This window comes from Falco punctatus (genome assembly GCF_963210335.1).
Source record: "Falco punctatus genome assembly, chromosome: 1".
Classification (NCBI taxonomy): Eukaryota; Metazoa; Chordata; class Aves; order Falconiformes; family Falconidae; genus Falco; species Falco punctatus.
The window spans coordinates 114,838,907-114,863,006 of record NC_137580.1 but is presented as its reverse complement, the minus strand read 5'-3'; the positions used below and the strand labels follow the sequence as shown (position 1 = coordinate 114,863,006).

The window sequence follows — 24,100 nt, the reverse complement described above, 5'->3', positions numbered from 1 at the left end:
AAACTGAGTGTTTTTCGGGGGCGTTTGGAATAACCTACGGACATGCCCTGCTACCTGATGAACGTATTTAAACTTGAAGAGAAACAAACCATGGAATTTTCCTGACACTCACCCACCCATATTTATTATTTATTGCAGCTAGGTTAGTACATTCTTACATGAATCATCTGAAAAATTTCAGACATGCCGTAGTGTACTGAAACGCTGTGAACAACCTGTGTGGAAAGGCTGTACATCCTGCACTAGCAAAGCACGGGCCGCCCGCCGAGCGCCGCTGCACGGAGGAGCGTTCAGTTTACGCGCCTAAAGGGTGTCCTGCCGGTCCTGGTCGCTCTCTGACGTTGCATCTTGGCGATCGTTATGCTGCGAAGGCATCGCACCTTGCAGAAAGGCGGAGTAAATACAAATGTGTAGGTTGCGCTGGATTCGCGGCCGGTCGGGCCCGAGGCGCGGCGGGGCCCACATTGCCGCAGCCTTGCGCTCTGTTTGCCGTAGTTTTATTCTCCGGCCGCGCGGAGGCGAGTGCCACCACCCGGTTCTATGGTGTAATGGTTAGCACTCTGGACTTTGAATCCAGCGATCCGAGTTCAAATCTCGGTAGAACCTGCAAGCGCGTCCCACACTTTTTACAATGTCCCCGGCGCAGCGGCGCTGGTGCTGGTGGACCCGCTCCCTGCATTTAGCGCGGACCTGCGTGTAACGCCCCCCGCAGGCGGGGAAGACAAACCGCAGGGTCGGAGCGCAGCCCCGCAGGGTACGGACTAAAGGGGGGTAAAACCCGAGCAGCCGGGTGCCGAAGGGTTTTATTGACCTGTTACACTAATTTTCCTTAAACTGAATGAACAGCTACACATTTGACAAAAAGACCAATTAAGACTTTATATAGTTCTTCCTACAGTTAGGTCTTCCGTTATATTTTACTGTTGGTTTATATGTATTTTAAGTCTTTTTTTGAGGAAAAAAGAAGTCGTTCGCACTGAGGAACATCTGCTTTTCAGCGGATAGATGTGTGCAATTCAGACACCATTTTTCAGGAGCACTCAGGTGTTCAGTGTGGAGCCAGGGCCCGAAACACCACGATTTCCGAGGAGCACAATCTCACAGATTGAGCTCTGCACCATTTAAATGAATATTACCTTTGCTTTGCTGACACAAATCCTCATTATTTATTTTTCATTTCCAGTAGCTAAGGACACATTAATAACATCTTGGCTCTCCTCCTCCAAACCTGCCCTTACTAGTCCTTCATTTACACAGTAACAGGAACATCTCTATTCCGTGCCAGACTGAAGATGAGCTCCTCTTCCTTTCCTCTGGCCAGGTAACCATTCCTCGCTGTGCCTTGGAAAAAACACATGCCAGCTTTGGGTCTGGTTAGTGCTTTGTGGAAGGAGTTTATAGAAATGTTTGCTAAATTCATTAAACACATCTTTGCAAAACCTATTGATGAAAAAAAGTATCTTCCTCTTCAATGTTGGGGCTGATTGTCGTCCTTTCCCCAACTGTGTCAGCATCAGGCTACACGCAAGTTTGTCTTTTCTGTTCCTTGTGCACCAGTGTTTTAAATAACTCTATATATTAAACCTCAGTGTAACTACCCAACCCCCATAGGCTGGCTTCACCCAGCAATATCTTCCCTGGGAAGAGACCTTTAAAGCCACTAGATGCTTGTCTGCCTTGCTACGATTCAATATATTACTTTACAGTTCTAGACAGCAATTTACCATTTCCTACTGCTATCCAGCAAATTTCTCCTTCCATTTATCAGTTTGAAGTGTAGCTGTAAGCCAGAACACTCACAAATACCTGATACGGTATTAGTTACAGCCTCACCAAGTATTCATGCCCATTTCACCAGACAAGCACCTATGTTAAAACAAAACGTACTTAAGGAGTTTTTAATATGGAGTAACACAGAAACAGTACGTAATTTGGTACCAAGATTTATTTAGGACAATTCATGGTCATGCTCCATTGGAATACAAAGCACCAAAATTTAGGTAACTGAACATTATCCAAATATAATCCAGTTGAGACTGCTGTGTAGAGATTTATCCGTTCACATCATCTAAGTGATAGCATAGTCCACGTCTGTCCATGTTCATTAACTACAGTGGACAAACACAAGGTGCTGCAGCTGAGGCAAACTTACTGAAGAAGGCGTAGCAGAAGTACTTTACAATGCGTATCCCTTGTTCTAGCAGTCTCGGCATGAAATACCGTAACCCAACGCATCAAGCACTCGATATGCTCTACCCCAAGACAATTTCCAAATGAATTCAGCATTTCCAGTTACTTCCCCACAATCCCTCCATTTTAGTATTTTCTAAAAATCATTTAGAGACAAGATTGTCTCAGCACAACATTCAACTAAGAAGTAAAGCACGGTGGCTGTGACCATTCTAGGAACTTTTCCCATTGCTGAAAAGGCAGTAGCAATGAAAATTATTAGTTGCCAAAATTGTATCCGGGAATTAAATAATGCTGTAGTTTCAGAAAGTGTGGCTAGAAACATGTATTGTCAACAACAAGACTTCCCAACTGTAAATGTAAAAGCCAGAATCAAATCTTAGGCAAGGATTTCACTATATATGAAGCTGCAACAATGTTTTTCAACATATGTTAAAATTTTTGTGAAAGAAGGTGGAGGGGGAAAAGACTCATTACAGTTAAGTAAAAAACCCCACTTTTTTCTTTTAAACTGGCACTTTAAAGAGGGCTTTAAAAACTTCAAATCGGTTTTACTCCAAAAAGTCTTATAAAACAAAAGCTGACATAAAAAAAAAAAAAAAAGGACAAATATCAGTCACTGTAAGTCACTAGTTATAATACATACATTCCACCTAGCCACTAAAAACTGCACGGTTAGATGCATTCCTTGCCTTCAGAAAGAATACTGTGGCAGACAACCCACTAGATTTTTACATTGCTACTATCCCAATAGGTTAAAACACTTGAGCAGATGGAAGAAATGGTGGGTTCAATTGAAATAGTTTATTTTACACACTGAGCCACCAATTTCCCTCGTGGTGGGAGCGCAGCACACTGTACACAGACCGATTTCACTTACTGGCCCATTGCTGGGGCTCCCAGCAGCACGGGAAGGCTCTGCAGCGCGACAGGCAAGCGGCAAAAGGGAACGCCAACAGCAGTGCCACCTACGCAAGGTGAGTACTTTTCAAGTTGTACAAATGGTTCAAGGGTATCCTTTCAGAACAGCAAGGCAGCTCTTGTGTCGTTTTGTGAAGATTTCATCAGAAAAGCAACTTTTCCGTACCATTTCATCCAGTATACATACATAAAAAAAATAAGCATACCATACAAAGAACTGAAACAATATAATTTAAACATGCCATCAAGCTATAAACCATATATACATAGAAACGTATGCCTATACAAACAGAACAAGGCTACTTTATTACAAGATAAATCTGGTGAAGTTTTTGGAGGAAATTACGACAGATAAAGAAAATTAGACCAAAGGAGTTGGATGTTGCTTCTAGAAGTAATCTGTTCAGCAATTTCATGCAACACCACCATCTTTCCTTAGCAGACATTTATTACAGTTTCAGCTATACATAGGTCTTCCCACAATTTCTAGACTCCCTTCCTGTACAGAGGTAGATTTCTGTAGATGTTCTGATATTGCACCACGTTAAGTATAATGTTTTTATTACAACAAGGAACAACTTAAAGGCTGATTTACGGGTATAATCTCATTGTGTGCATTCAGGTTAACACAGTAATCAAATTCATTTTCACTTGAAAGAAAACATCTCTCAGTGAAATGTTCTGTTGTTTAGGTGGAGGTTCCGTTGAAAGCTGCAATTCTATTAACAGCTTCACATTAAGAGATCTCTTGTCATCAGGGTAACACACTTATGTCTGTCTCGTTTCGAGCCTCTGTTGTTTAGGCAATGCAAGGACCTGAATCGACTTCACTGATGCATTTATCTCATCCACTGTGTTCAAGTTAAATGCGTATTTCAAATAACACAGGTTTTTTTGCAGTATTAGATCTTACTCATACAAGCAGCTGCAATATTAAGAAATTGACAAGATTCATTCAAACTGCCTGAAATGATTAAAAAAGCCCACCCACACTTTCAGACTGGAAAAGGAAAGCTGAAACTTTGCTAGCTTCAAACAGCCATTAATTGTGAACAAATTTGATTCCAATAGGAAAACTTGAAGAAGTCTGGCAGTAGATTCAATTTTTTTTTGTCCATCGCATTCTTCAATAACCCTCTGCCAACTCATGAAGTTGCAGAAAAGTTTGCACTACACACCACTTTGAGATGTCTGTCAAATGAGACCTCTACGATACACTTAAAATTAAGCGCACCAAAATTCATGAAGCCAATGTATAGTAACTTTGATGAGCTCACAAGCATTGCTACTTGGTTGGTTTTTTGGAGGCACTCCATAAAGTTATTTTAACAGAAGTCTGTCAACAAGGAGATAAATGAAAGAACAATCTGGTGTTCTGTGTACTGAAACATGAAAGAACAAGAGTGCTGTAAGTCTGGCTCAGCAGATCTAGCAAAGCTGTACTATGCATGTGCTCACGTGAAGTACACGAGCACGTCACACTCTCCTAAAGCTGCCAGACAACATGAGCAGCACCACTCTTCCTAGCTGCAAGTTTCTAAGAAAACTTACAAGGAAAAGTTCTCTTTTTGTACCAACCAACTTACCTAGAACTATTTTTATCAAAGGACTGTGTTGTAACCATTTAGCATTGGTTTCCCCAAGTTCAGCTTACATGAAACATCCTGTTCCTAACAAAACATTACATCAGTAAGGAATAGTGACTAGCTCTGGAACTGAATAGGTTTTGTTAAGATACGGATAAAAGGCATATATAAATTCATTACACTTCTCCATATACACACTTGTCCCTGTAAAGGGATTTTTTTGTTAACAAGGCAAGTAAATCCCAAGTTACTTCACAACAACATTGAAATTCATGATGACCATTTTCCTGTGATGAAACGGACTGCACACCTAGGAGTAGGAGTACAATAATCTCACCTTCTCGGGGGAGCCCATTTTGTGAAATGAAGGGAACCCTTCACTTCAGGGAGTAACTTCCATCAGGAATTACACTCCCTGCCCCTGGCAGAAAGTGCTTATGTACCTTGCAAGAACACATTTTTGAATAAAGAAACCCATTATACGCAGGAGATTACACACAGTAAGAGTTAAATGACAATGGCAGGAACCAGGGCTTTTGAAGATTTCTGTTTCTGTTTTTAAAAAGCAATGGTTCTTCACAAATAATAATCCACAAGTAGGAAGCGTCTCATTCATACACTCGGCTAGTGCATAGCATCTGCGATTGCATAGAATGTTTCCAGTGCTGAATCTGTAACTAACATAAGCAAATCTTTTGCAAGTTTGATTTATTACCATTTGATATCCAAATTGCTTGCTGTTTGATTTACTGCACTGTATTTGGTGTGCAAAGTTTCCTGGACCTTCTTAGAGTCCATGCCTTCCAGCCAGTCCTGGTACATCTTTTGTATGTGCGCATTGGTTTCTGGAAGTCGAACAGGTATTGCAGCATACACTTCTTCCATCTGGTTAAGCAGTGCTTTATCTGGTTTTCCATCTTCAGTTTGTGCCTGACCTTTTCCATTTAGGCACCCTTAGGAAAAAGAAAAAAAAAAAAAAGCCACAAGGGTGATGGATGAATATTTGATATGAAAAGAAAATTTATGTTAACTTGGAATTTTTTTCATACTTGTCTAAAGAAAAAAGTTGTCTCTCTACATGAGCTACCCTCCATGCTGTCAGAATTTGTATTTACTTAAAGTGACTCCAATATCAACATCACTTCAGCGTAAATGAGGTTTCTCTGTTTGCAATCTTTTCTGCCTTCTCCGTGTTTTTATGATCTTAATTATGTTCCTTGTCTCTTTTCTTGCCCTTGACAACCACTATTTCAGAATATTTCCTCTGAGGTTTGAAATAATCATAAAAGCCACACTGTCACTTATTTATAGGTCAGAAGAGAGCAAATAACATTGTGGTTAATTTTAGAAAATCCAATCTATTTCTGAGCCAACCTTGCACATGTAATTGGTGTTCTGGACTGTTCATTAAATAGTAAGCATTTTAGATGATTAAGAAGAGCATTAAGAGGGAATGAAACTAAGTGCCAGCCTCTAAGACAACTTTCCTTTGAGGTTCAAGATATGTGTGCAGAACGACTGTGAATCCACAATTATTCTTACCCCCTGGGCAGGCAAGGACTTCTACAAAATGGTATAAAAACTTTCCTTTTTTCAGCTTCAGAACCATGTTTTGGATATTTCTAAAGCCATAAGCTGCTGCAAAACGCAGCACTGTCTCACCATCCTTCTCAAGGGTAACTTCTTGAAAGTCCTTGTTCCTGCAAAGATATGCAGAGAATATTTTAAACTCCTGCGTTACCAAAGGGATGATCCAGCTGCATCAGTTTCTATTCAGATGCTCTGAAGAGAACAGAACAGGTTTAACAGTTAAGCCGAACTCTTCCAGTCTCTAAACTGAATTAAGCAGAAGTTGGGGTTCAGTTTTCAGAATGGAATTACACTTAATTTTTGAGGGCACGTAAGTTATTAAAAATTAAAGCTAGCATGAGCTACTTCATAGCAACAAATGTACAGGTCTGCATGCCTACCAGCAAAAGAGCCAGCTCTGCAATAACCGCATTGGGACTCACTGTAGCACCAACTAAACCAGGACGCTGGACATTAGGGACCATTTCTTTACCAAGGGGGTGGTCAAACACTGAAACAGGCTTCCTAGATAGGCGGGTCACGCCCCAAGCCTGTCAACATTTAAGAGACATTTGGACAATGACCTTAATGGTATGCTTTAACTTTTGGTCAGCTCTGAAGTGGTCAGGCAGTTGGACTAGATGATCTTGTAGGTCCCTTCCAAGTGCCATATTCCAAGGACACAAAACTCTTAACTTACTTTAATGCTTTGTAGGTGATTTCCTTGACATCCATGCCAAAAAGCTCCTTTGCAGCATGCTTAAAAATGTGCTCCAGGTAACCATCGGATCTCTTCCCTTCATGCCTTACTACATCTCCCTCCTTTATTTCACCAAACCTTAGAAAACAACAGAAAGAAAAATCAACTTCACTTCAGTAAAATACTATGTTCTTCCCCTTCTCTTGCCTCCCCCACCAAAAACAGTTTTATAGTAGCGAGTGAGAACATACTAACATTTTTGTTATTTGCAGCCTAAAAAAATTAAAACTATTCAGGACAGCAGTAAGATGATGAAAAAAATGCAACAGGATGCATGGCTTTCCATGTTCAGCACCCTTGAGCAACAGTAATTTCTAAGAATGCCCATTCAGCACAGCCTAAAGACTTGGTTAACAACCACGCACTGCTCTGGAGACATTTTTGGGAAAAAATAAGTCAGTCATTTTTAGCCTGTGAGAATATGGAAGTACTTCAGAGTTACAAGCCTTCGCTGACGAACAACTCTCTTGCCCCAGAAGCTGTTTGTCACAGTCTGTAACACTGCGCCACTAAAATAACACCAAATCAGCACAGCTGCGGCCAGGCTAGTGCAATACTTTTAAGGTAACTGCTACACTATAGTTCAGTAAAGAAAATTAGTGAAATCATATCCAAATCGTATCCAGCATTCTCCTGAAGGTTCAGCTCTCCCTCAGTGAAAATCGGCACTGATGAGCTGGCAGCCGCCAAAGACTGCAGCTCTGCAGCCTCACGCTCCTTTCTGGCAGAGGAGAAATCAATAGGGCTGTGTGGTAATGCTGGTTTCAGGAAGAGATATTCATCTTCAGATTAGCAAACAGACAGATTATGTCCTTGGCTCCTGTGTGTAAAAGCCTCTCCAGATACAGTCTAATTCCCTTCCTCCTAGGACACCCAGCCACGACCTTCCCTGGCCCACACTGCCAGCTCCTGCCCGAGCAGCAGCCCCAGCACAGCGCTCAGCCATGAAACCACAGTGAAAACCACCACAGCAAACACCTTGCTAACAAAAAATACTGAAGTTTTCATCATGGCAGAGAAATATTTTAATCACTACAGAGCTGAAGCTTACAAATTTAGAATGTCTGTCCCATCTGTGCCACGCCACTGCATCTACTTAGGAAGTACTGCAACTTTTTTGGTTTGTTTTGGTTTTTTAAATAAATTTGGGTGATTTTGTCTCCTAATTTTAGCCCATTGCTATTTGTTAGCATTCTCTAGCTACGAAAGTGAGAACTCAAACACGAGTTACTTTATCCATACTACTTTTGCAATTCCAAGAACTATACCACAAATTGCTGCTGTGTTGAGACTTATTTTAAAAGGAGTTCAACTGATATAAATTTCCATGCAAAATCTACCTTTAAGACCCCAGAGGAGCAAACATTTATGTCATCAGGTCTCACAGTTTGAACCAGTACTATCAGCTTTTAAATATTAACATCATTTTCCAACATAAATTGGTCCAATAAAACAAGTATATTCTGAATAAGAGCCTGTTCTTTTATTGGGCAGGCAGATTTAGAACTAAATAACCCTATGTGATTATGTCTCTAAGAACTTGACGTAATTCTCATTCTGTGTAGCAATCTCTGGTAGAGGTAATCACAGCAGGCTACACTACACAGACAGCTCTGAAAATGTTACCACTGTACCGCTTAAATTTCTCCAGTCTAGACAGGGTCCAAGTGGGATACTATCCAAAAGTTTAAAAGATTTATAAAAAATTTCCAGATCTTTCTGTTTTGCGCAAGAAAGCCTGCTGATTGCTCCACTATCACCACTTTGGAAAGATACCAAAGAACATCTGTCACACTTGAACGAAGATCAGGGAGCAGCGAGACCAGGCTTTGTAACTAACCCCGAGAATTAAAACAATATGCATGTTGCTTTCCGAGCCAGTCATACAGTAAGCAAACAAGATCTATTTGATGCTTTGTCTGATTTTCATCTAAAGCATGTTTCAATTTGATCTGATCTGGAAAACTGCTGTCCTCAGTATAAAAACACCCCAGTAATTACCATTTCCTGAAAGGGTGCCTCTATCAATTCTACATGAACATATTAGGGGAAGTGGAAATTTACTGTCAAGATGCTGCTGTGAATGAGAGGGAAGCACAGAACAGATGGTCAGCCCCGACCGCATCCCAGCATCTTTGTGTGAGGCTGGGCAGTTGGAGGGGGGCAGATGAGACTGTTCAGCTTTAGGCAAGCTCAAGCATACGAGAACTCTGAATGGGGTCAACACCCTGAGCCAGTCAGGCTTACCAGCAACTCCTGAACTTGATATAGTCAAGTCTAATATTACGGCATTAAAATACAAATAAGGAGCTACAAAAATCTTCAAATATCGTAAATATTTGTGTTACTAGATAGGCATCATTACCTTCAATTACCCACTTTGTATTTAGACCATACATACAGTTTTATATTATCTGTTCTGTATTACTTTTATATACATCAGTGAACATCTAAGAGAATACTTTGGGGATTTTTGGCCACTATATACAGGACGAGGCTTTAGTATACTCAGGCTTTAATAAAGGTTTTCTTTAAAAAGAAAAAAAGGTTTTCTTTAAAAAGAAAAAAAACATTCTTTTGAGAAGTTCTACATTTATGTTGAATATGCTCAAAGGTGTTGTCATCGGTCATCAAAATAAGGAAGCAATATCCACAACAAAACTACTTACAAACTATCTACAGCTATTTCAGCCACATCTTTCATAGACACATTTTTCTGTTCCATTATTTGGACAATTTCACCTGTAGGAAAACATATAACATTTTATTTTCAACACAAAGCAAAACGCACATGCTGTAGGAGATCACTGTTCCAACACCCGTATGCGCTTACAGTCACATCCTCCAATTCTCATGAGTCAGTTTGCACCAGTAACTGAGAAGCCTGACACTTCCAGCCCCCAAGAAAAGGGCCTTCACCCTGCTCCAGACTCTGCTTAATGCTATCCTTAGCCTTTCCGTTATGTTAGGTTTGGAAGGCGTTTCTACGCTGCAGGGGAAAAAGGAGGATACACAGTTTGGACATTAAGCCTAAGGACAAGAGCCACACCAAAAAGCCACGGATGCCATACATTTAGAATGAGTAATCCCAGCGGAGATTAAATAATGGCCACAGACAAGCAAGACAATGATTTTAAATATGAATTTGCATAACTCTCATCTTTCTCAAGAGGCTGTCAAAACCAAATACCTGAACCTTGTTTTCAGATGAATACCAACTTAGAAGGAAAGTATTTTTCACTTTGTCTTACCTATACAATATCTATACTACCAGTAGCACAAACACATGCACTGATTTTTAAAGCAGAAAAAAAAGACAACCTTGCAACCAAAGCAGACTTGAAAAAAAGCAAAGTCTGGCACGAAGACTATTCTAACAATGGTGATTCACTTGTATCTTTATACATAGTAAGTTTAAAGAAGATTTAACCTGATGTCAGAACACAGTCGACTTCCTGTGAATTATACAAGGCAGTGTAGAAATCTTCCCGCAAGGCTTCCAGTTTTTTGTCATAACAAGGCGCCACAATTACATGGAAAATTTTATCAGGAGACAAGTTCTGTGGAACATAGAAGAGACTGCATGTGAATTCCACAAAGAGCAAGTGACAGCATGAAAGATTACAGGGACAAAACCTGTACCTGCATCACAAACTATGCAGGTAATACTAGTAATCAATCCCTAGCAATTAAATTTTAAGTCTGCTGCACACAGATGAAGTAATTTGCCAGAAGTCACAAAGCATCAGCAACAAACATCAAAAGCCAAGTCTTCCGGCTGAAACTTTACTTATTCCTTCAGACCACATTTTCTGTAGCTTTTGATTGCCTTAGAAAGTGAACGCAAGTCAGAACTTCAGAATTCTGTTTTCTAGCTGTCACTCATTCACTTTCATCCACAGCAAGTCCATCGGTATTTCTCTATGTAGAGACAGCAATGCATTCCCACATAATATGTGGATACATAAAAAGAACTGCAACTTTTTCAACATAAAAAACTGAGATAAGTAAATTCCTAGGATGCAATACTTTTATTGATCCCAGATAACAGGGCAATTCCTACACTACTCTCCTGCGCTCCTGTTTTGGCGGTGCTATCCAACTACCAGGCAGCATTTAACAAAAATCTCTTTAGCTACCCTGGATTTAATTCTGTCCATCAATATTTAAGCCCCTGTTGCACAGCGAGCGCAAGGATTGCTGCTGGCTCACGCTGCACCACATGAAATGAGGTTCATTGTACATTCTTCTTATCATGAGCACCTGTGTAACAGCAGAGCACCATTTATTCTTCAATTAACAGACAAACAATTCAAAAGGATGCTTTATCACTGTATAATACACCAGGATCCATATTTCAATATTAAAACCCACTAGCCCATCTTTTTAGAAGAGTGTAATGGTAAAAAATAAATCAGAATTACTTACCTGCTGCCTGGCAAAGTATCCCTTCACCAGAGAGCCCATGATCTGCTGCGGAGACTTTGCAGTGCAAATGTGAGAGGTCACAAGATTGGTAAGTACCCTTTCAGCATACCGGATCCAACCTGGAACGGCAGAAAATCACAGTTAGTGAAGTGGCACATAGGCACGGCAAAATGGCAGCAGTTATAGAACAGCTCTTAAAAACGAAGACACCTTCACAGGAGATAGGACATTCCCGTGCAGGCTGGAAGCCCCACCTTGGGAACTGCAGGAATGCTTTAGAGTTGGCTATCAATAATTCACGGTGTCATTAATTGTAGACCTAGAAGCCACTGTGAACTTCACGACCTATTACACCCTTTCCAATGCATAGATTTAACAAAGCCGAAAGAACAGGACCCCAGCTAACAAAGAGTAAGTTGACTTTCTAGACCTCAGCCCTTGGATCACCAGATACTACAACAAGTGTACTCTGTTCAGCTGCTTAACTGTAATCTTCTGTTTTCTGAGATTTAATATCCATGCACTCAGCTTGCCTCCTCTACAACAGAAGTCACATGAAAGCATTATCACAAGATGCACATGGATTAAGCCTGGAAAAAAACGGCTTCTTTTACTATTGTTAGAGTAGCCACGCCTTCTTTAGAAACACCCCCACAGAGTAATCAACTGAAATCTCTCTGTGCTCAACATTCTTAGTTACTCAAGAGTCCCCCTCCCTTTCACCAGGCTCCTTCAGCGTGTCAGCTATGACAAGCTACGTACATTCAGACCACCCCAATACTCAGAGAGGTTCTATGATAACCCCACCTTCCACAACAGGAGCTGACACAGGAGCAGATCAAGATATGCAGGGTGTGCAATTCTTTCTTAGGCACTGCAGCTCTCACCAACACAACAGCCCAGGACCTGTCACAGCAAGCACTCAGAACATTTTGCTTCACCTGCATGAATGGAGAACGAGATACCCAAGCTGTGCAGAAGTGTTAGGTCCAGCCTTCTATGGGAGTGTGTTGCCTTTGGCACTAAGAAATAGTGAAAAATATCACACTTCACAGAAGAAGATACCTTTTAACGTCAAACAGATTAGTGTTCATATAAAAGAGAAAAATTGCTGTGAAGTACCTGCTGCCCAGGAAAGGTAAACCCCATAGGTTAATTCTTAAGCTTGAAATTAACACGTATGTGTAAACGCCTGGTAATAATTAAGTCACAAAGGCCAACAGCAGCACAGACCTGGAATCCAAGCCTTGTTCAGATGGTTCATCTCTCTATGGCAAAGTGGTTTTCCCAGTGTAATAACATTTTACTGATGGAAATGTATTAGGGAAATATGAGGATCCTCCAGCTGTTTAAATATTCCCAATTCTTGTTACAGTACAGACTTCAAGATTAACAGATACTGGTCTCCATGGAAAATCTCAAAGACTTGCATCACCTTCAACAAGCATTCCTTTCTGTTGTAGAAAGGGTGGCAGGACTACGCTGAATCGCTAGGCTCTGAGTAGGAAGTTTGCTTAATGTCCAACTTCAACCTGGACTTAAATCCAAGACACTACCTGCAACAAAGGACTTAATTTCTTGGTGCTGGGTAAAAAGGCCATATTAGCATATTCTGTATAAGAGAGATACGCATCTATTTCTTAATTGGCTTTAGTCTCAAGTACTGTCTAATAGAACAAAAACTGCTTCAAACAAAACAGAGTTTTTAAAAACATTCTGCCTTGTACTTTAGTAGCATTTCTGAAAAGTCCTTCCGTTATACTGCAACTATGATTGCCATTAATCACCACTGCACTCCTGCTAGGAGGCTAGTTTTTAGAGCATTTTGGATATTGTAGTCATGAATTATAAGGAAAACTCCCTAAATCCCAACAGACTTCCAGCAGGTATTGCCCAAAGCAATTTCTTAAATTGTTTCTTTCCTTGCAGAAGATGGAAAAAGCATCTTGTAGTTGGCAGCTCCACAATGACCATTAGCCGCTGCTTAATTATACAGGCAGCCTTGGTGAATGAGCAACAGGAGGCATTTATCTGCACTTCACATACACGCTAGCGGTTTCTGCCTACTCATCAGCGGGGCTAAATTCCACAGCCAGTCTCAGGAAGCCCGAGATACCCAGTTCTTCCATCAGAGCACCCCTGCACCCCCACACCTTCCCGCATTCCTTCCGATTCTCAGCCATTTCTCGGCTTGCTTTAGTATCAAAGAACAAGAAGAAACCCCTACAAATCACTGTATAAATTCTTACAGATATACTTCAGAACACCTTGTTTTTAGTGGTTTATCATGATTAGATCACAAAGATGCATGCTATAAATATCTACCAATCAGCATGAAGTGCAGAAAAACTAATAAAAACTTCCACTACTGTAAAACCCCATTTCTGTAAAAGGATATTAGTTGACTGGGACAAAAAAACTTGGATCCCCAACACTTATGCTCCTCCTGTGTGTGCTGCAAGCCTGCCCTCTTGACCTGAGTTCACAGAGGATGGCAATGCATTAAAAATGCTGGCTGGCTCCCAGAGCAAGTGGTTCTTGTTGCTTACCAGTTTGGTAAATTAACAAAGAGAACTGACTACTTCCAAGATATTACATATACAATGAGTAGTTAAACTGTTGTACTTTCAACAGAAACACCACCCCCACCCCCCCCAGAAAAAAATAGCTCTCTTTCTTTTCAAAGAGAAGGAGGAGGATGTAAGAAAAATTAAGACAAAGATGATAAAATGCCCTTTTGTTAGGTTCTGGGACTATATGGGCTATACTCTTTTGCTCATGGTAGATTCTACATCACAGACCACTCCTGCAGAGGGTGGTATTTCTGTTATACCCAAAGATAAACAAGAGTAAAGCAGTTGTTCTTGAGTTCACGTTGACCTTATATCTACAGAACTATGTGAAACACACCGTGATAAGCACTCTCAGTAAACAGCATTTCTGGGGCAAATTTATGTCATCTGGGGGCAGAAAGAAGAAGGAGAATGAGGAACAGAAAATGCACTCCAAGTCAGGAAACAGTGAACAACCTTACTTTAAAGATTACAGATTATGGTTTTTTTTCCTGTAACTGCTGTCAATAGGAACAAAATACCCCATGCTTTCAGAATGGCTTTACAGTGATATTTCGCTTTTCCAGAAGTGGAAAGCACCCATGCTTCTGCTAACATCTATACCACAGCAGACAGCTAACGCCATAAGTAGCACTGAAAACAGAAACAATCTTTTATACAACAGATAAAGACAAGAAAAGTGCTCAGTTAACTATTTTAAAATATTTCCTGTGAGAGCAGAACATAGTCTGAGCTGTTTCTAGATGAAGAAAATTAAAATTATCTCAGAAGTTCTAAAATGCAAAACCTGAGGATTTCTTTTAAGTAAACAATGTACAACAAGACGAAGTTAAGTAATAGGGGGTTATTTCAACTTCACAGGGTTTACAGGGAAAAAAGCAACATACAGTATGTCTGCTCCTGCAGATAGGTGGTAACACTAAGATAACAGTTAAGGGGAGGGGGGGGCGGGGAGAAGACACTTTCCTCTTAATACATGTATGCAGTTCCTAAAGCATAACCCAGATACTTCCACTACAGAATACACAGAGCAAACAAAAGTACAAGTATCACTCCAACAGCAGTATTTATACTTTTAATTCAATGACAACAGCAGATTCTGGGGATCACCAAACTCAACTCTGACTGACTCTCTTGTCACTGTAACATTTATTTTAAGAATGCAATCTAGCATTGAAGATAATAACAATGTTGGCATAATCTAACACTGAAGTTTTTTCAAAGCTAGAAAAACATATTTTTGTATTTTTATTAGCCTTTTGAAAAGCAACACCATGAACTTTAGGGTGGAGTTGAGGGGGGAATAGGCAAAGGAGTTACTTTTGCTTCCTTTTTGATACTTCCCTTTTAGAAATGTGACTTATCATACTTAAACTGAAATGACTGTGCTAATGAACGGCAAAAGTAAACAATGACTGAATGTTCTACATCTTTTCAGTTGTGTTAAGTGCAGGTTCTGTTCATAATAGAACAAGTTCTCAGGTGCAAAATTCTCAAAAGACAGACACCGAGTCAAATCTGTACTATTTCAAGTGGGAATTATTTCGTAAGTGGAATTATTTTGAAAGTGTTACAACATAATCATCTCACAGTCATTAAGAATGATGGCAAGTTCAAAACTTTGCTTGAAGTAATGGTGGTTGTGGTTTAATTATATCAGTTAGCAAAGTTCCCTAAAGATTCTTTTCAATAAGGAAATACCATGTTAAACTTTGTGGTCTGAACACACAAGCAGCAGCCACTAACTCCTCAAATCCAGTTCTGATTAATTTCTCCTGAAGTCTTACGCAGAGCACTAAAAACTTCAGTACCTCCATACCTCAGTTTCATTATCTAAAGATTCATACGCAATGCAAGCTCCTTTTATAGAATTGATGGGAAATACAACTGACTCATAAATTCCACATACAAACACTAGCACAGGAAATCAGGTTCTTTGTATTATCAGAGGCTGCGGACTGCAGCAAGTCTTCCCCCGCCTCCCCCCCCCCAGAGCAACAACAGGATTTATACTCCTTGCCTTTTACAGAGCTCCAGCAGAAAACTGTAAGATGCAGATTAGGGATAGATTGCAACCTTTGTACCCCACTAAGGCCCTACAGTGAATGAGCACATGCTTATCCAGCATGATCACACCCTCCTTTGCCTGCATGGTTCACATTCATGGCTGCGGCACCTCGCTTACATACGAGAAAGCTGATTATGCTTGTTGGAAACAAATCCTGCTCTCCCAACAACCCATGAAAAACAGGCCCACCTAGCAATGCACTGAAATGCCCTAAGGATGGTCAGCACTACTGGTAGCAAGTACAGTGTGCAGTATCTGGTGACTCTCAAAAGCAAAGCCAAAACGCCCTGTCATGTAAAGCTCCCAAGTGAAACCACCTTTCCTTAGCTCATTGGCAGTTCCAATGAGACTAGGCTGAAGTGCAGGAAGGTTGGAAAAATCTGTTCTCACCAGGGCAAGCAGAGGCAAACATTGGTAAGGCATGCTCCTCCTGGTTCCTCCGCTGATACCGCTGCACAAATTCCCTCTGGCTCTCCAGGATACTGAAATCAGCAGCTATAGTGGTGTCAAATACATAATGCACCCCTATGAAAGAAAGCAGAAAGGAAAAGCAAATTATTAGAATGTATTCCATCCTGCAAACTTCTTATAGCTGTCTACTTCCCTATGAGAAGCTTGGGGTTCAGCACATACTCGCTTTTTGTTTAATTGAATGGGATTTCACCATTCCTGTCCCATATGCAATGACTCTTGAAAAGAGCGTTCTTTTCAAGACAAGCTGAAGTCAGGTATCATTATCCCCCAAAAATATGTCCAGCCAAGAGGCATTATCTTCCATCGCTGAAGTTGTCTGCAAAGGTACACGAGCATATCACGAACAGAGCAGAGAACTTCTGTCTGCTTATTTAGCAACAAACTGCCTATATGCCTACGTAATATTGAGCACGTCCCTGCAGCAAGTGAGGCACAGATAATGAACGCATTCTAAGAAACCGAGGCCCACCAGAACTTAGCATTCCTTTTAGATTAATAAAATGTACTGGGTATAGAAATGCATAAACCCTATGAAAAATATAAATGCATATACATATATATGAGAGGAAGCAGTTTATAGGTTTATCACTGTCTTTTTCCTTCTTCCCTTAAGTACATAGAAAAAGAAAAAATCCAAACCAACAGGCAACGTATTTTTGGTTTTTTTAACATAAAACTTAGCCTATGTAGTACAAAGAGCAAAGGAAATACAGCTTTAACGTAAAAAAAGACAGATACAACCATTCTTTTTTCTGTAATGTGAAATCACACGCAAAACAAAACTGAGAATCTTCTAGAGATATAACATGCCAAAAGGACTGAAAGCATTTAGGGTAACTTCTTCCCTCAAGTTACAAAATAAGGGGAATTATTATTTAAGCTCATGAACAAACCCTCCCCGATTTCTTGGCAGTGAAGGTTTTGAAGGCAGCTCTGTAATGTCCTTCTATTCTGTGACCTTTATTATCAACAGGGTAATGCCTCCAATCCATTTCTGACACTGGTGTACGTCACGCCGGCGCGCTGTCATTAATGTCAGAGTGCTTACTTCAAACTCGATTGTGCAAGGGCCATTTACAACTGCGTAACAAAGAATTCTGCTGAGGAAGCAAAACCCTGAAATAATCTCTCCTTTCTGCCCCACCATCGTAACAACCCCAAACTTACCGAGACTTTTGAGGAAACCACAGAGTCTCTTGGCTGCATCATTCACAGAGAGACTGAATTTAGCAGCAAAATAAGGCAATGACTGAGGGCATATAGACACTGCCAACACTTTGTGTTTTGAGGTATCACATTTCTGGTAAACAAAAAAAAAAACAACAAAGGAAACGAGGTATGTAATTACAACAGGGTAAAGCTCCCTGCTTTCCCTCCCTTTCCCACTCCTGGAGTTACTGCTCAGTGTCCTGTGCTTCAGTGGGCCACGTCCTTAAAACCCCTGTGAAACAACTACTAAGTTTCCTGACAGCACAACAGGACGTTCCTCTGATCCTGTCAGTGCTCATCTCTAGATGTTTCTTTTATATAGCTCAGAGAAATCCATCCCTCCTAGGACAACTGTGGTTGGTCTCCAAATGGCATAAGGAAAGTTAGGAGACATTCAGCACCTACAACGTTATAGCAGTATGAAACACTCTAGCCAATATGAAAAAAGCAGCATGTTTAAACATTAATAAATAGATAAACTGAAGTTTACAGGAGCACGGGCATTTGAAGTTACAAATCCAACCCAGCAAGTTACAGATCTGATCCTTTGTCAAGGCTCTTGTGTGTCTATCGCTGAAGTTGTTGAGAGAAACTGGCGTGATAAGACCCTCAACAAACCAGTGTTTGTCAGCACTGAAGAACCTGTTGAAAATACCTAAGATGGTGTGCAGCTCTATAGCTCTGATGGTGACTGTGACATTGAATTGCAGGTGAAGCTTGTGTTTCAGTTGGGATGTTTTCCACACCAGTGGAACCCTTGGAAGACAAACCAGGACTATGCCAGAGACAAGTCTCCCCCTAAAAATGCTGAGACCATGGTTTGTACTTAGACACCCTAAACACTGCGTAATGACCCTTCACGTAACGCTCATAACTGCCTGGAAAGCATCTCTCTTTCTCACTGTCCTCTTCTGGACCCCTGAAGTTCTGAGGAAGGCACCTGGCTGCCCCCGTATCGTAGGCTCTCTTAACAGGACCCATGCGACCCTGAAAGATTATTTCCCCCCAGGCCCCTTTTCTTCTGTTTTTCTCATGTATGACAACATTCTGCTGCCTGGAGAGTTAAACTAGTTCTAAGAAAACCGAATCACTATGTAATGAAGCCTCTATTTATGACACTTATGTAAAATTAAGAAAAAGCATCAATTCTGCTAGCTTTCGCATATCAAATAAGGGCACAGAAGTCTGGAGCAGAAATAAATTAATTCAGTATCAAGATCTAAAGAACTGAGCACCATGCATAGCAACTAGCTTCCAGGAAATCCAGAACAACAGAAAATAAGACAGCAATAGAACAATTTGTTAAGTTTTGCTAAGAATTTGGATAAAAAATTCTGTTCCAAATATAGTCAGCTCAAATATATATATTAAAAACAATTCTACTTTCAGAAACATGCCTTGGTAACTATATTATATGGATACACTGGCACCAAAACCACCCAGAACAGTCCTCGTAATGAAGATGTAAGTATTTATAAACACTGAACCACAGACTAATTTCTTACTACAGTAACAAGGTAGTAACATTTCCCAAAAATTTTACTTCTGCAGATGTAGTAACTTTAGCATTTAGGTTAAGTGCTGTGATATTGCATCTCTAGCACAAAATTATTTTAAGGACTTAATTCTCATCTTGCCTAAGTTTTCAGTTCCTCTTTAGAAAAAATACATACTGACGAATGTTCACATTATCTGCCTTGGGAAACCAAGCTGCTTAGTCATTCTGCAATTGCCTCCTCCTCACAGAAAACTGTGTTATTGTTCGTGTCACTTTACCTTGTTAAGGTTAAGAATATGAAAGAGCTCCTTCTGATTCTGTTGGAAAACTCTGGCTCCTTCTTCTGATGTCATACAATTGTCACAAGCTAGGCAGTCACTAAGGAGTATTTTAGCATTAGCCAATGTATGAAACTCATTTTTCTAAGGGGGAAGAAAGAGAAGTAAACAAGTATTTAATAACGATTGACCAATTTTCAAGACCTCTGCAATGAGCCACCCAGCTGAAGAGCAGACATGCTGTCACTGTTTTGTTTCAAACAAGACAATCCATGACACTTGCATAACATCCAAGACTACTTAGAAGTAATCAAAGCAATTTGTTCCATCCTTCTTCATGACTTTTGCTCCTATTATTACTGTGAAACTGCAAAATGTTTAAGTGTAAACACAGATCTAAATTTAGCCTTCTAGTCCATGTTCTAGTAACTTAATTTGCATCGCATTTCAGAGCTGACATTCCCCATCAACTTACCAAGCAACTGATAAAACTTTTACTTGAACTACTAAATCTCTTTTAACAGCCAGGTGCTCTCTAACAGCAAGATGGCTTTGGCTTTTTACCACAACATACAACAAACAACGCGGTCCTACAGCTACACTGAACATATACCATAAGATCAGGAGTTTCATACTTCTGGCTACAATACCCTTGGCAGTTCATCTGTGGGAAGAAGGAATACTTGGACAGCAGCGCAACATAACCAGACTGTGTGCAAAAAACATAAACAAAACCCCCTCAATTAAGAACCCATTCTCAGGGAAACAGTTATCTGTTGAAGAACAGGAGGCAATCTTCAAGTTTGCCTAATATAAAGAGTAAGAAGACGTTTTTTACACTTGTACTATCACAACTCCTCCTTCCTCCTTACAAGCTCTGTCTCCGTTTTGGAAACTTGATGCAAGAAAGATTTTTGACACCCAAAACAATTTTAGTACATCAATTTTTGTTTTGTTTGCATTAGTAAGGGTCTTTTTTTATTTCACTTTGATTCCCATGTTATGAGATGCCTGGAAGTGCTCATAACTGCTTACAACTGCTTGTTCATTAGTTATATTTAGTATTTGGAAGTTCTCTACTACTAACCACCTCTGCAACAACAACAACAACAACAAAAGAATACAAGGAGGAATGTATCAGAATTTATGAAGGAACATTACCTCTTCGAAACCATCGTTTGAACTCAACACATCAACAGATGTACTTTGCGTATCATCGTTTTTCTGTTTCTTACTGCACTCCTGAAACAAAGCATCAGACGCGCACCTATTACACTAAACACGCTCACAAGAACACCTCCGCCGAGACGTTTGTGTCCCGAAAAACGAACCCGGTTCTTTTACAGGTCTTTTCCCCCAGGTGTTAAACCGACACCCCCCGGGCAAAGCCCCGCTCTCACACCGCCCCTGCGGGGGGCAGCGACTCCCCAGCGCCCCCCGCCCCCCTTCTCTGCCCCCCGCCGGGCGCTCCCGGGGCCGGTGACCTTGGGGCCGCAGCCGCCCCGGGACGCCACCGGGCTGCGTGTGTGCGGGGACACCTCCCGCGCCGGCCCCGCCGCACTCACCTTTTTGGTGCAGTTCTCGCACTTCATTTGCGATCGCGCCGGCGCTGCCCGGCCCTGGCGCGGCTGCCGAGCGGTCCTGGCCGCCGGGGCTGCGGGAGAGGCAGAGCGGTGCGGGCAGGTGAGCCGAGCCGAGCCGCCCGAGCGGCCACCGCCCCCAACCCCCTCCCTCCCCTCCCGTCCCCGCCGCCCTTTGTTGCCGCGCTCCGCTCCTGCCCCCGCACCGCCCCGCCGCCGAGCCGGGCCGCCCGCCCGCAGCCAATGCGGCCCCTGGGGCGGGGGCGGCCCCGCCGCGCCCCTCACGTGCTGCCCCATGGCCCCGGCCCTCATTAACCAACAAATGACCCGCGGGCCCCCGCCGGTCCCTCCCCGTTACGTGCTGCGGGGGGTGGGGTGGTGTTCCCGAGCGCTCCCCCGGTACAAGCCGCCGGAGGACAGCCGTGGCCCCGGGGCCTCGCAGCGCGGCCCTGTCTCCGCAGGCGGAGCGGGGACCCCCGCCCTCAGCGCGGTCCGGGGGCGGCCACGAGCTCCTCAGCTCCGCGGGGAAAAACAAAATTAACAATAGTAATAATAAATACAACCCCAAAGCAACCCGAAAAGGGGGTGAGAGGGGCGGAGGAGCGGGCACCGTACCTCGCCGCCGCGGTGAGCTGCGTGCCCGGCAGGCGCGGCCGCGGCTAGCGGCAGAGGCAGGCGGGGCAGCGGCGCCTCGCCCTCCGCCGTGTCGCCGGCAGGTTCCCGGCTGGGCCCGCCGCTTCCCCGCCCCCCCGCGCGGCGGGGCTCATTGTGGACCTGAGCGTCGTCACGTAGCCGCCGCCGGCAGCGCCGCCGCGCGTCCTCGCCGCGGGGCGGGCACCGGGGGACCCTGGGGCGGCCACGGCGGCACCCCGCGGGGCGGGCACTGGGGGACCCCGCCGAGCGGGTCGGGGGGACCCCGCGGCGCGCCCGCGTCCCCACCGGGACTCCCAACCCCGGGCCGTTAAGTCCGACCGGCCGGGGAAGCGGGGACGCGCGCGTCCTGCCAGGCACCTGCGCTCGGCGGCCGGGGGCACCGCCGGCTGCACACGGCATCTGCCCCGGACGGCAGCCGCCGGCTCCGGGGGCACCGCGCGGTGCGGCGGGCGACACCGACGCCCTTCCCGCGGGCCTGCCGCTTCTCCCGAGCGTCTCCACTTATTTTTCAAAACACACTGCAGTCACATTCCCCCCCCCCCCCCCCCCGATTTTTGTTTTCTCTCAGTCCCGTTTAAATGGAATAGTATTTTGTAATTTAAATGGAATATTTAGTAACAGAAGTTACTAAATACATCATCACCACCCTTTTATTTAACGAGTATACTCTGATCTCCCCTTTCCGTAACAAAACACAAGTATCGGTGATGCTGTTCCCAGGCAGGTATTGCCAACCCTTGTACACAGCGTTATTACGCACGCACGTCAGCCGCCTGCAGCTCCTGGGCCCCACAGCATCAAGATGCTTATGATTTCTGTCAGAGTGTTTGTCTTTCTAAATGCCAGGTTGTAACATTTGAACAGAAAGGTTCAACCCACATTTTGCTTTCCCCCCCCCTTGAACATACACGTATAAGCATACGCCTACAGCTGCACGCAGAAATTTTTCAAGTATAAAATAACATTTTAGAAATTAAACCACAGAAGTTCCCACAAACATGGGGTTTCCTGTCTAAACCAACTTTTGATTATCAAATATGCCAAGTAAATCCCCTCCTGGTACCAGGTGAGGTCTATAGCTTTAATCCACAGACAAGGGTTTTGTTAGGCACAGATGGCAATGCCGTACAAGAACCAGAGTCAGCCACAGCTGCAGGAGTTTGTCACCCATGGCCATAACTCTAAATGCTGGTTTCAGTGCAACTGCCTGTGAAAGACATCACAATCCAGAAGCAAATGTTTGTGGATTGGGCTATTAAAGATTTCACAATCAAATTAATTAGTTTTAAAGACAGCTCCAGAGCAGAATGTAAAAATGATGTTTTTTTTTTTTTTTTTGATTTACAGACTGTGTGTTATCATTGAGGTCAAGGAAATCAGGAATTCCTTAGCTTTACCGTAACAAAAGCAAACAGAAACACTTCCTTACTGCCCATTTAAAGAAAAATAAGCTGATACTGCTTCACATACAGATTAGGAAAATATTACTATTCCTAGCTAGACGTAACAATTCTAATAGCTTTGGTAATCATTTTCTGTGCTTCTGCTGTCTTCATTCAAAATGCTCTCACATTTCACATCAGCATATTAATACAAGTGTTTTAAAAGCACTATAATCACTCTAGAGCAATCCCTAAGCAACTTCAGAACTTGCATTTCCTACAGAATTGCTGGAATGCAGCATTACCTGACATCTTGTTTCCCATTCTTCTGGATGAATATTTTCATACTAAAAAGATGTGCCAATCTCACAATTTATTCCACAAGGATACAATAGCCATAGTTGCATTGACAAATGTGGTGAGAGCACAGATGAAACGTCTAATTTAGGAATGTGTTGAGATTTGCACTTGAAGGCATATCTAAAATCCTTCTGTTTCACACTTTTGAAGATTATGCTTACATTTATTATCCAAAATTGATATAGCAACTCTCCAAAAGACATGACAGTTTTGGATATTTCTGTAACTCTGCACAGATCATATTTGAAATATTTTTTATTTCCCCTGGTATTTCTTTATTTTCACAATGAAAAACAGATCACTACATGAAAACTGAAACATTTGTAGAAACACTGAGGCCATCTTAGGTACACATCTTGAAGCATACCTACTTCATCCTCTGATTTAGAAATCAGACTGAGTTAATTTCAATTTAAGAATTCAAACAAACAAAAAAAAAGAGAAAAAATTCATACAAACTGAAGGGCATGCAAGGAATCAATGTTTCAATGCACAGGATAAAATTATATTTGTGTAATCATCAGATAATTAGATGTCCCATTTATTTTATTGGCAAGAGCAATTTCTGCT

At 42.2% G+C, this 24,100-nt stretch overlaps 1 protein-coding gene across 13 annotated transcripts in view; it reads right to left on the bottom strand.

The window, feature by feature from the left end:
- The window catches only part of NARF (nuclear prelamin A recognition factor), a 36,950-nt gene extending 14,696 nt beyond the window's left edge, over positions 1-22,254 (bottom strand). For 8 of the 13 annotated variants that reach the window (XM_080395716.1, XM_080395722.1, XM_080395721.1 and 5 more), the window contains exons 1-12: positions 21,750-21,876; positions 20,716-20,796; positions 19,555-19,698; positions 17,737-17,869; positions 16,486-16,620; positions 12,396-12,476; positions 11,455-11,573; positions 10,457-10,586; positions 9,696-9,768; positions 6,967-7,104; positions 6,240-6,397; positions 1-5,650 (exon numbers count right to left, since the gene is read on the bottom strand). The exon at positions 1-5,650 is cut by the window's left edge and continues 5,221 nt beyond it. In XM_080395716.1, coding sequence (XP_080251842.1) covers positions 5,409-5,650; positions 6,240-6,397; positions 6,967-7,104; positions 9,696-9,768; positions 10,457-10,586; positions 11,455-11,573; positions 12,396-12,476; positions 16,486-16,620; positions 17,737-17,869; positions 19,555-19,629 — 1,284 coding nt within the window. In that variant the 5' untranslated portion in view covers positions 19,630-19,698; positions 20,716-20,796; positions 21,750-21,876 and the 3' untranslated portion in view covers positions 1-5,408. Of the gene's footprint in view, positions 5,651-6,239; positions 6,398-6,966; positions 7,105-9,695; positions 9,769-10,456; positions 10,587-11,454; positions 11,574-12,395; positions 12,477-16,485; positions 16,621-17,736; positions 17,870-19,554; positions 19,699-20,715; positions 20,797-21,119; positions 21,286-21,749 lie in introns of those variants that run through there. The other 5 variants (XM_080395720.1, XM_080395717.1, XM_080395728.1 and 2 more) reach the window with 5 other exon arrangements.
- Between the last annotated feature and the right edge of the window lie 1,846 nt (positions 22,255-24,100).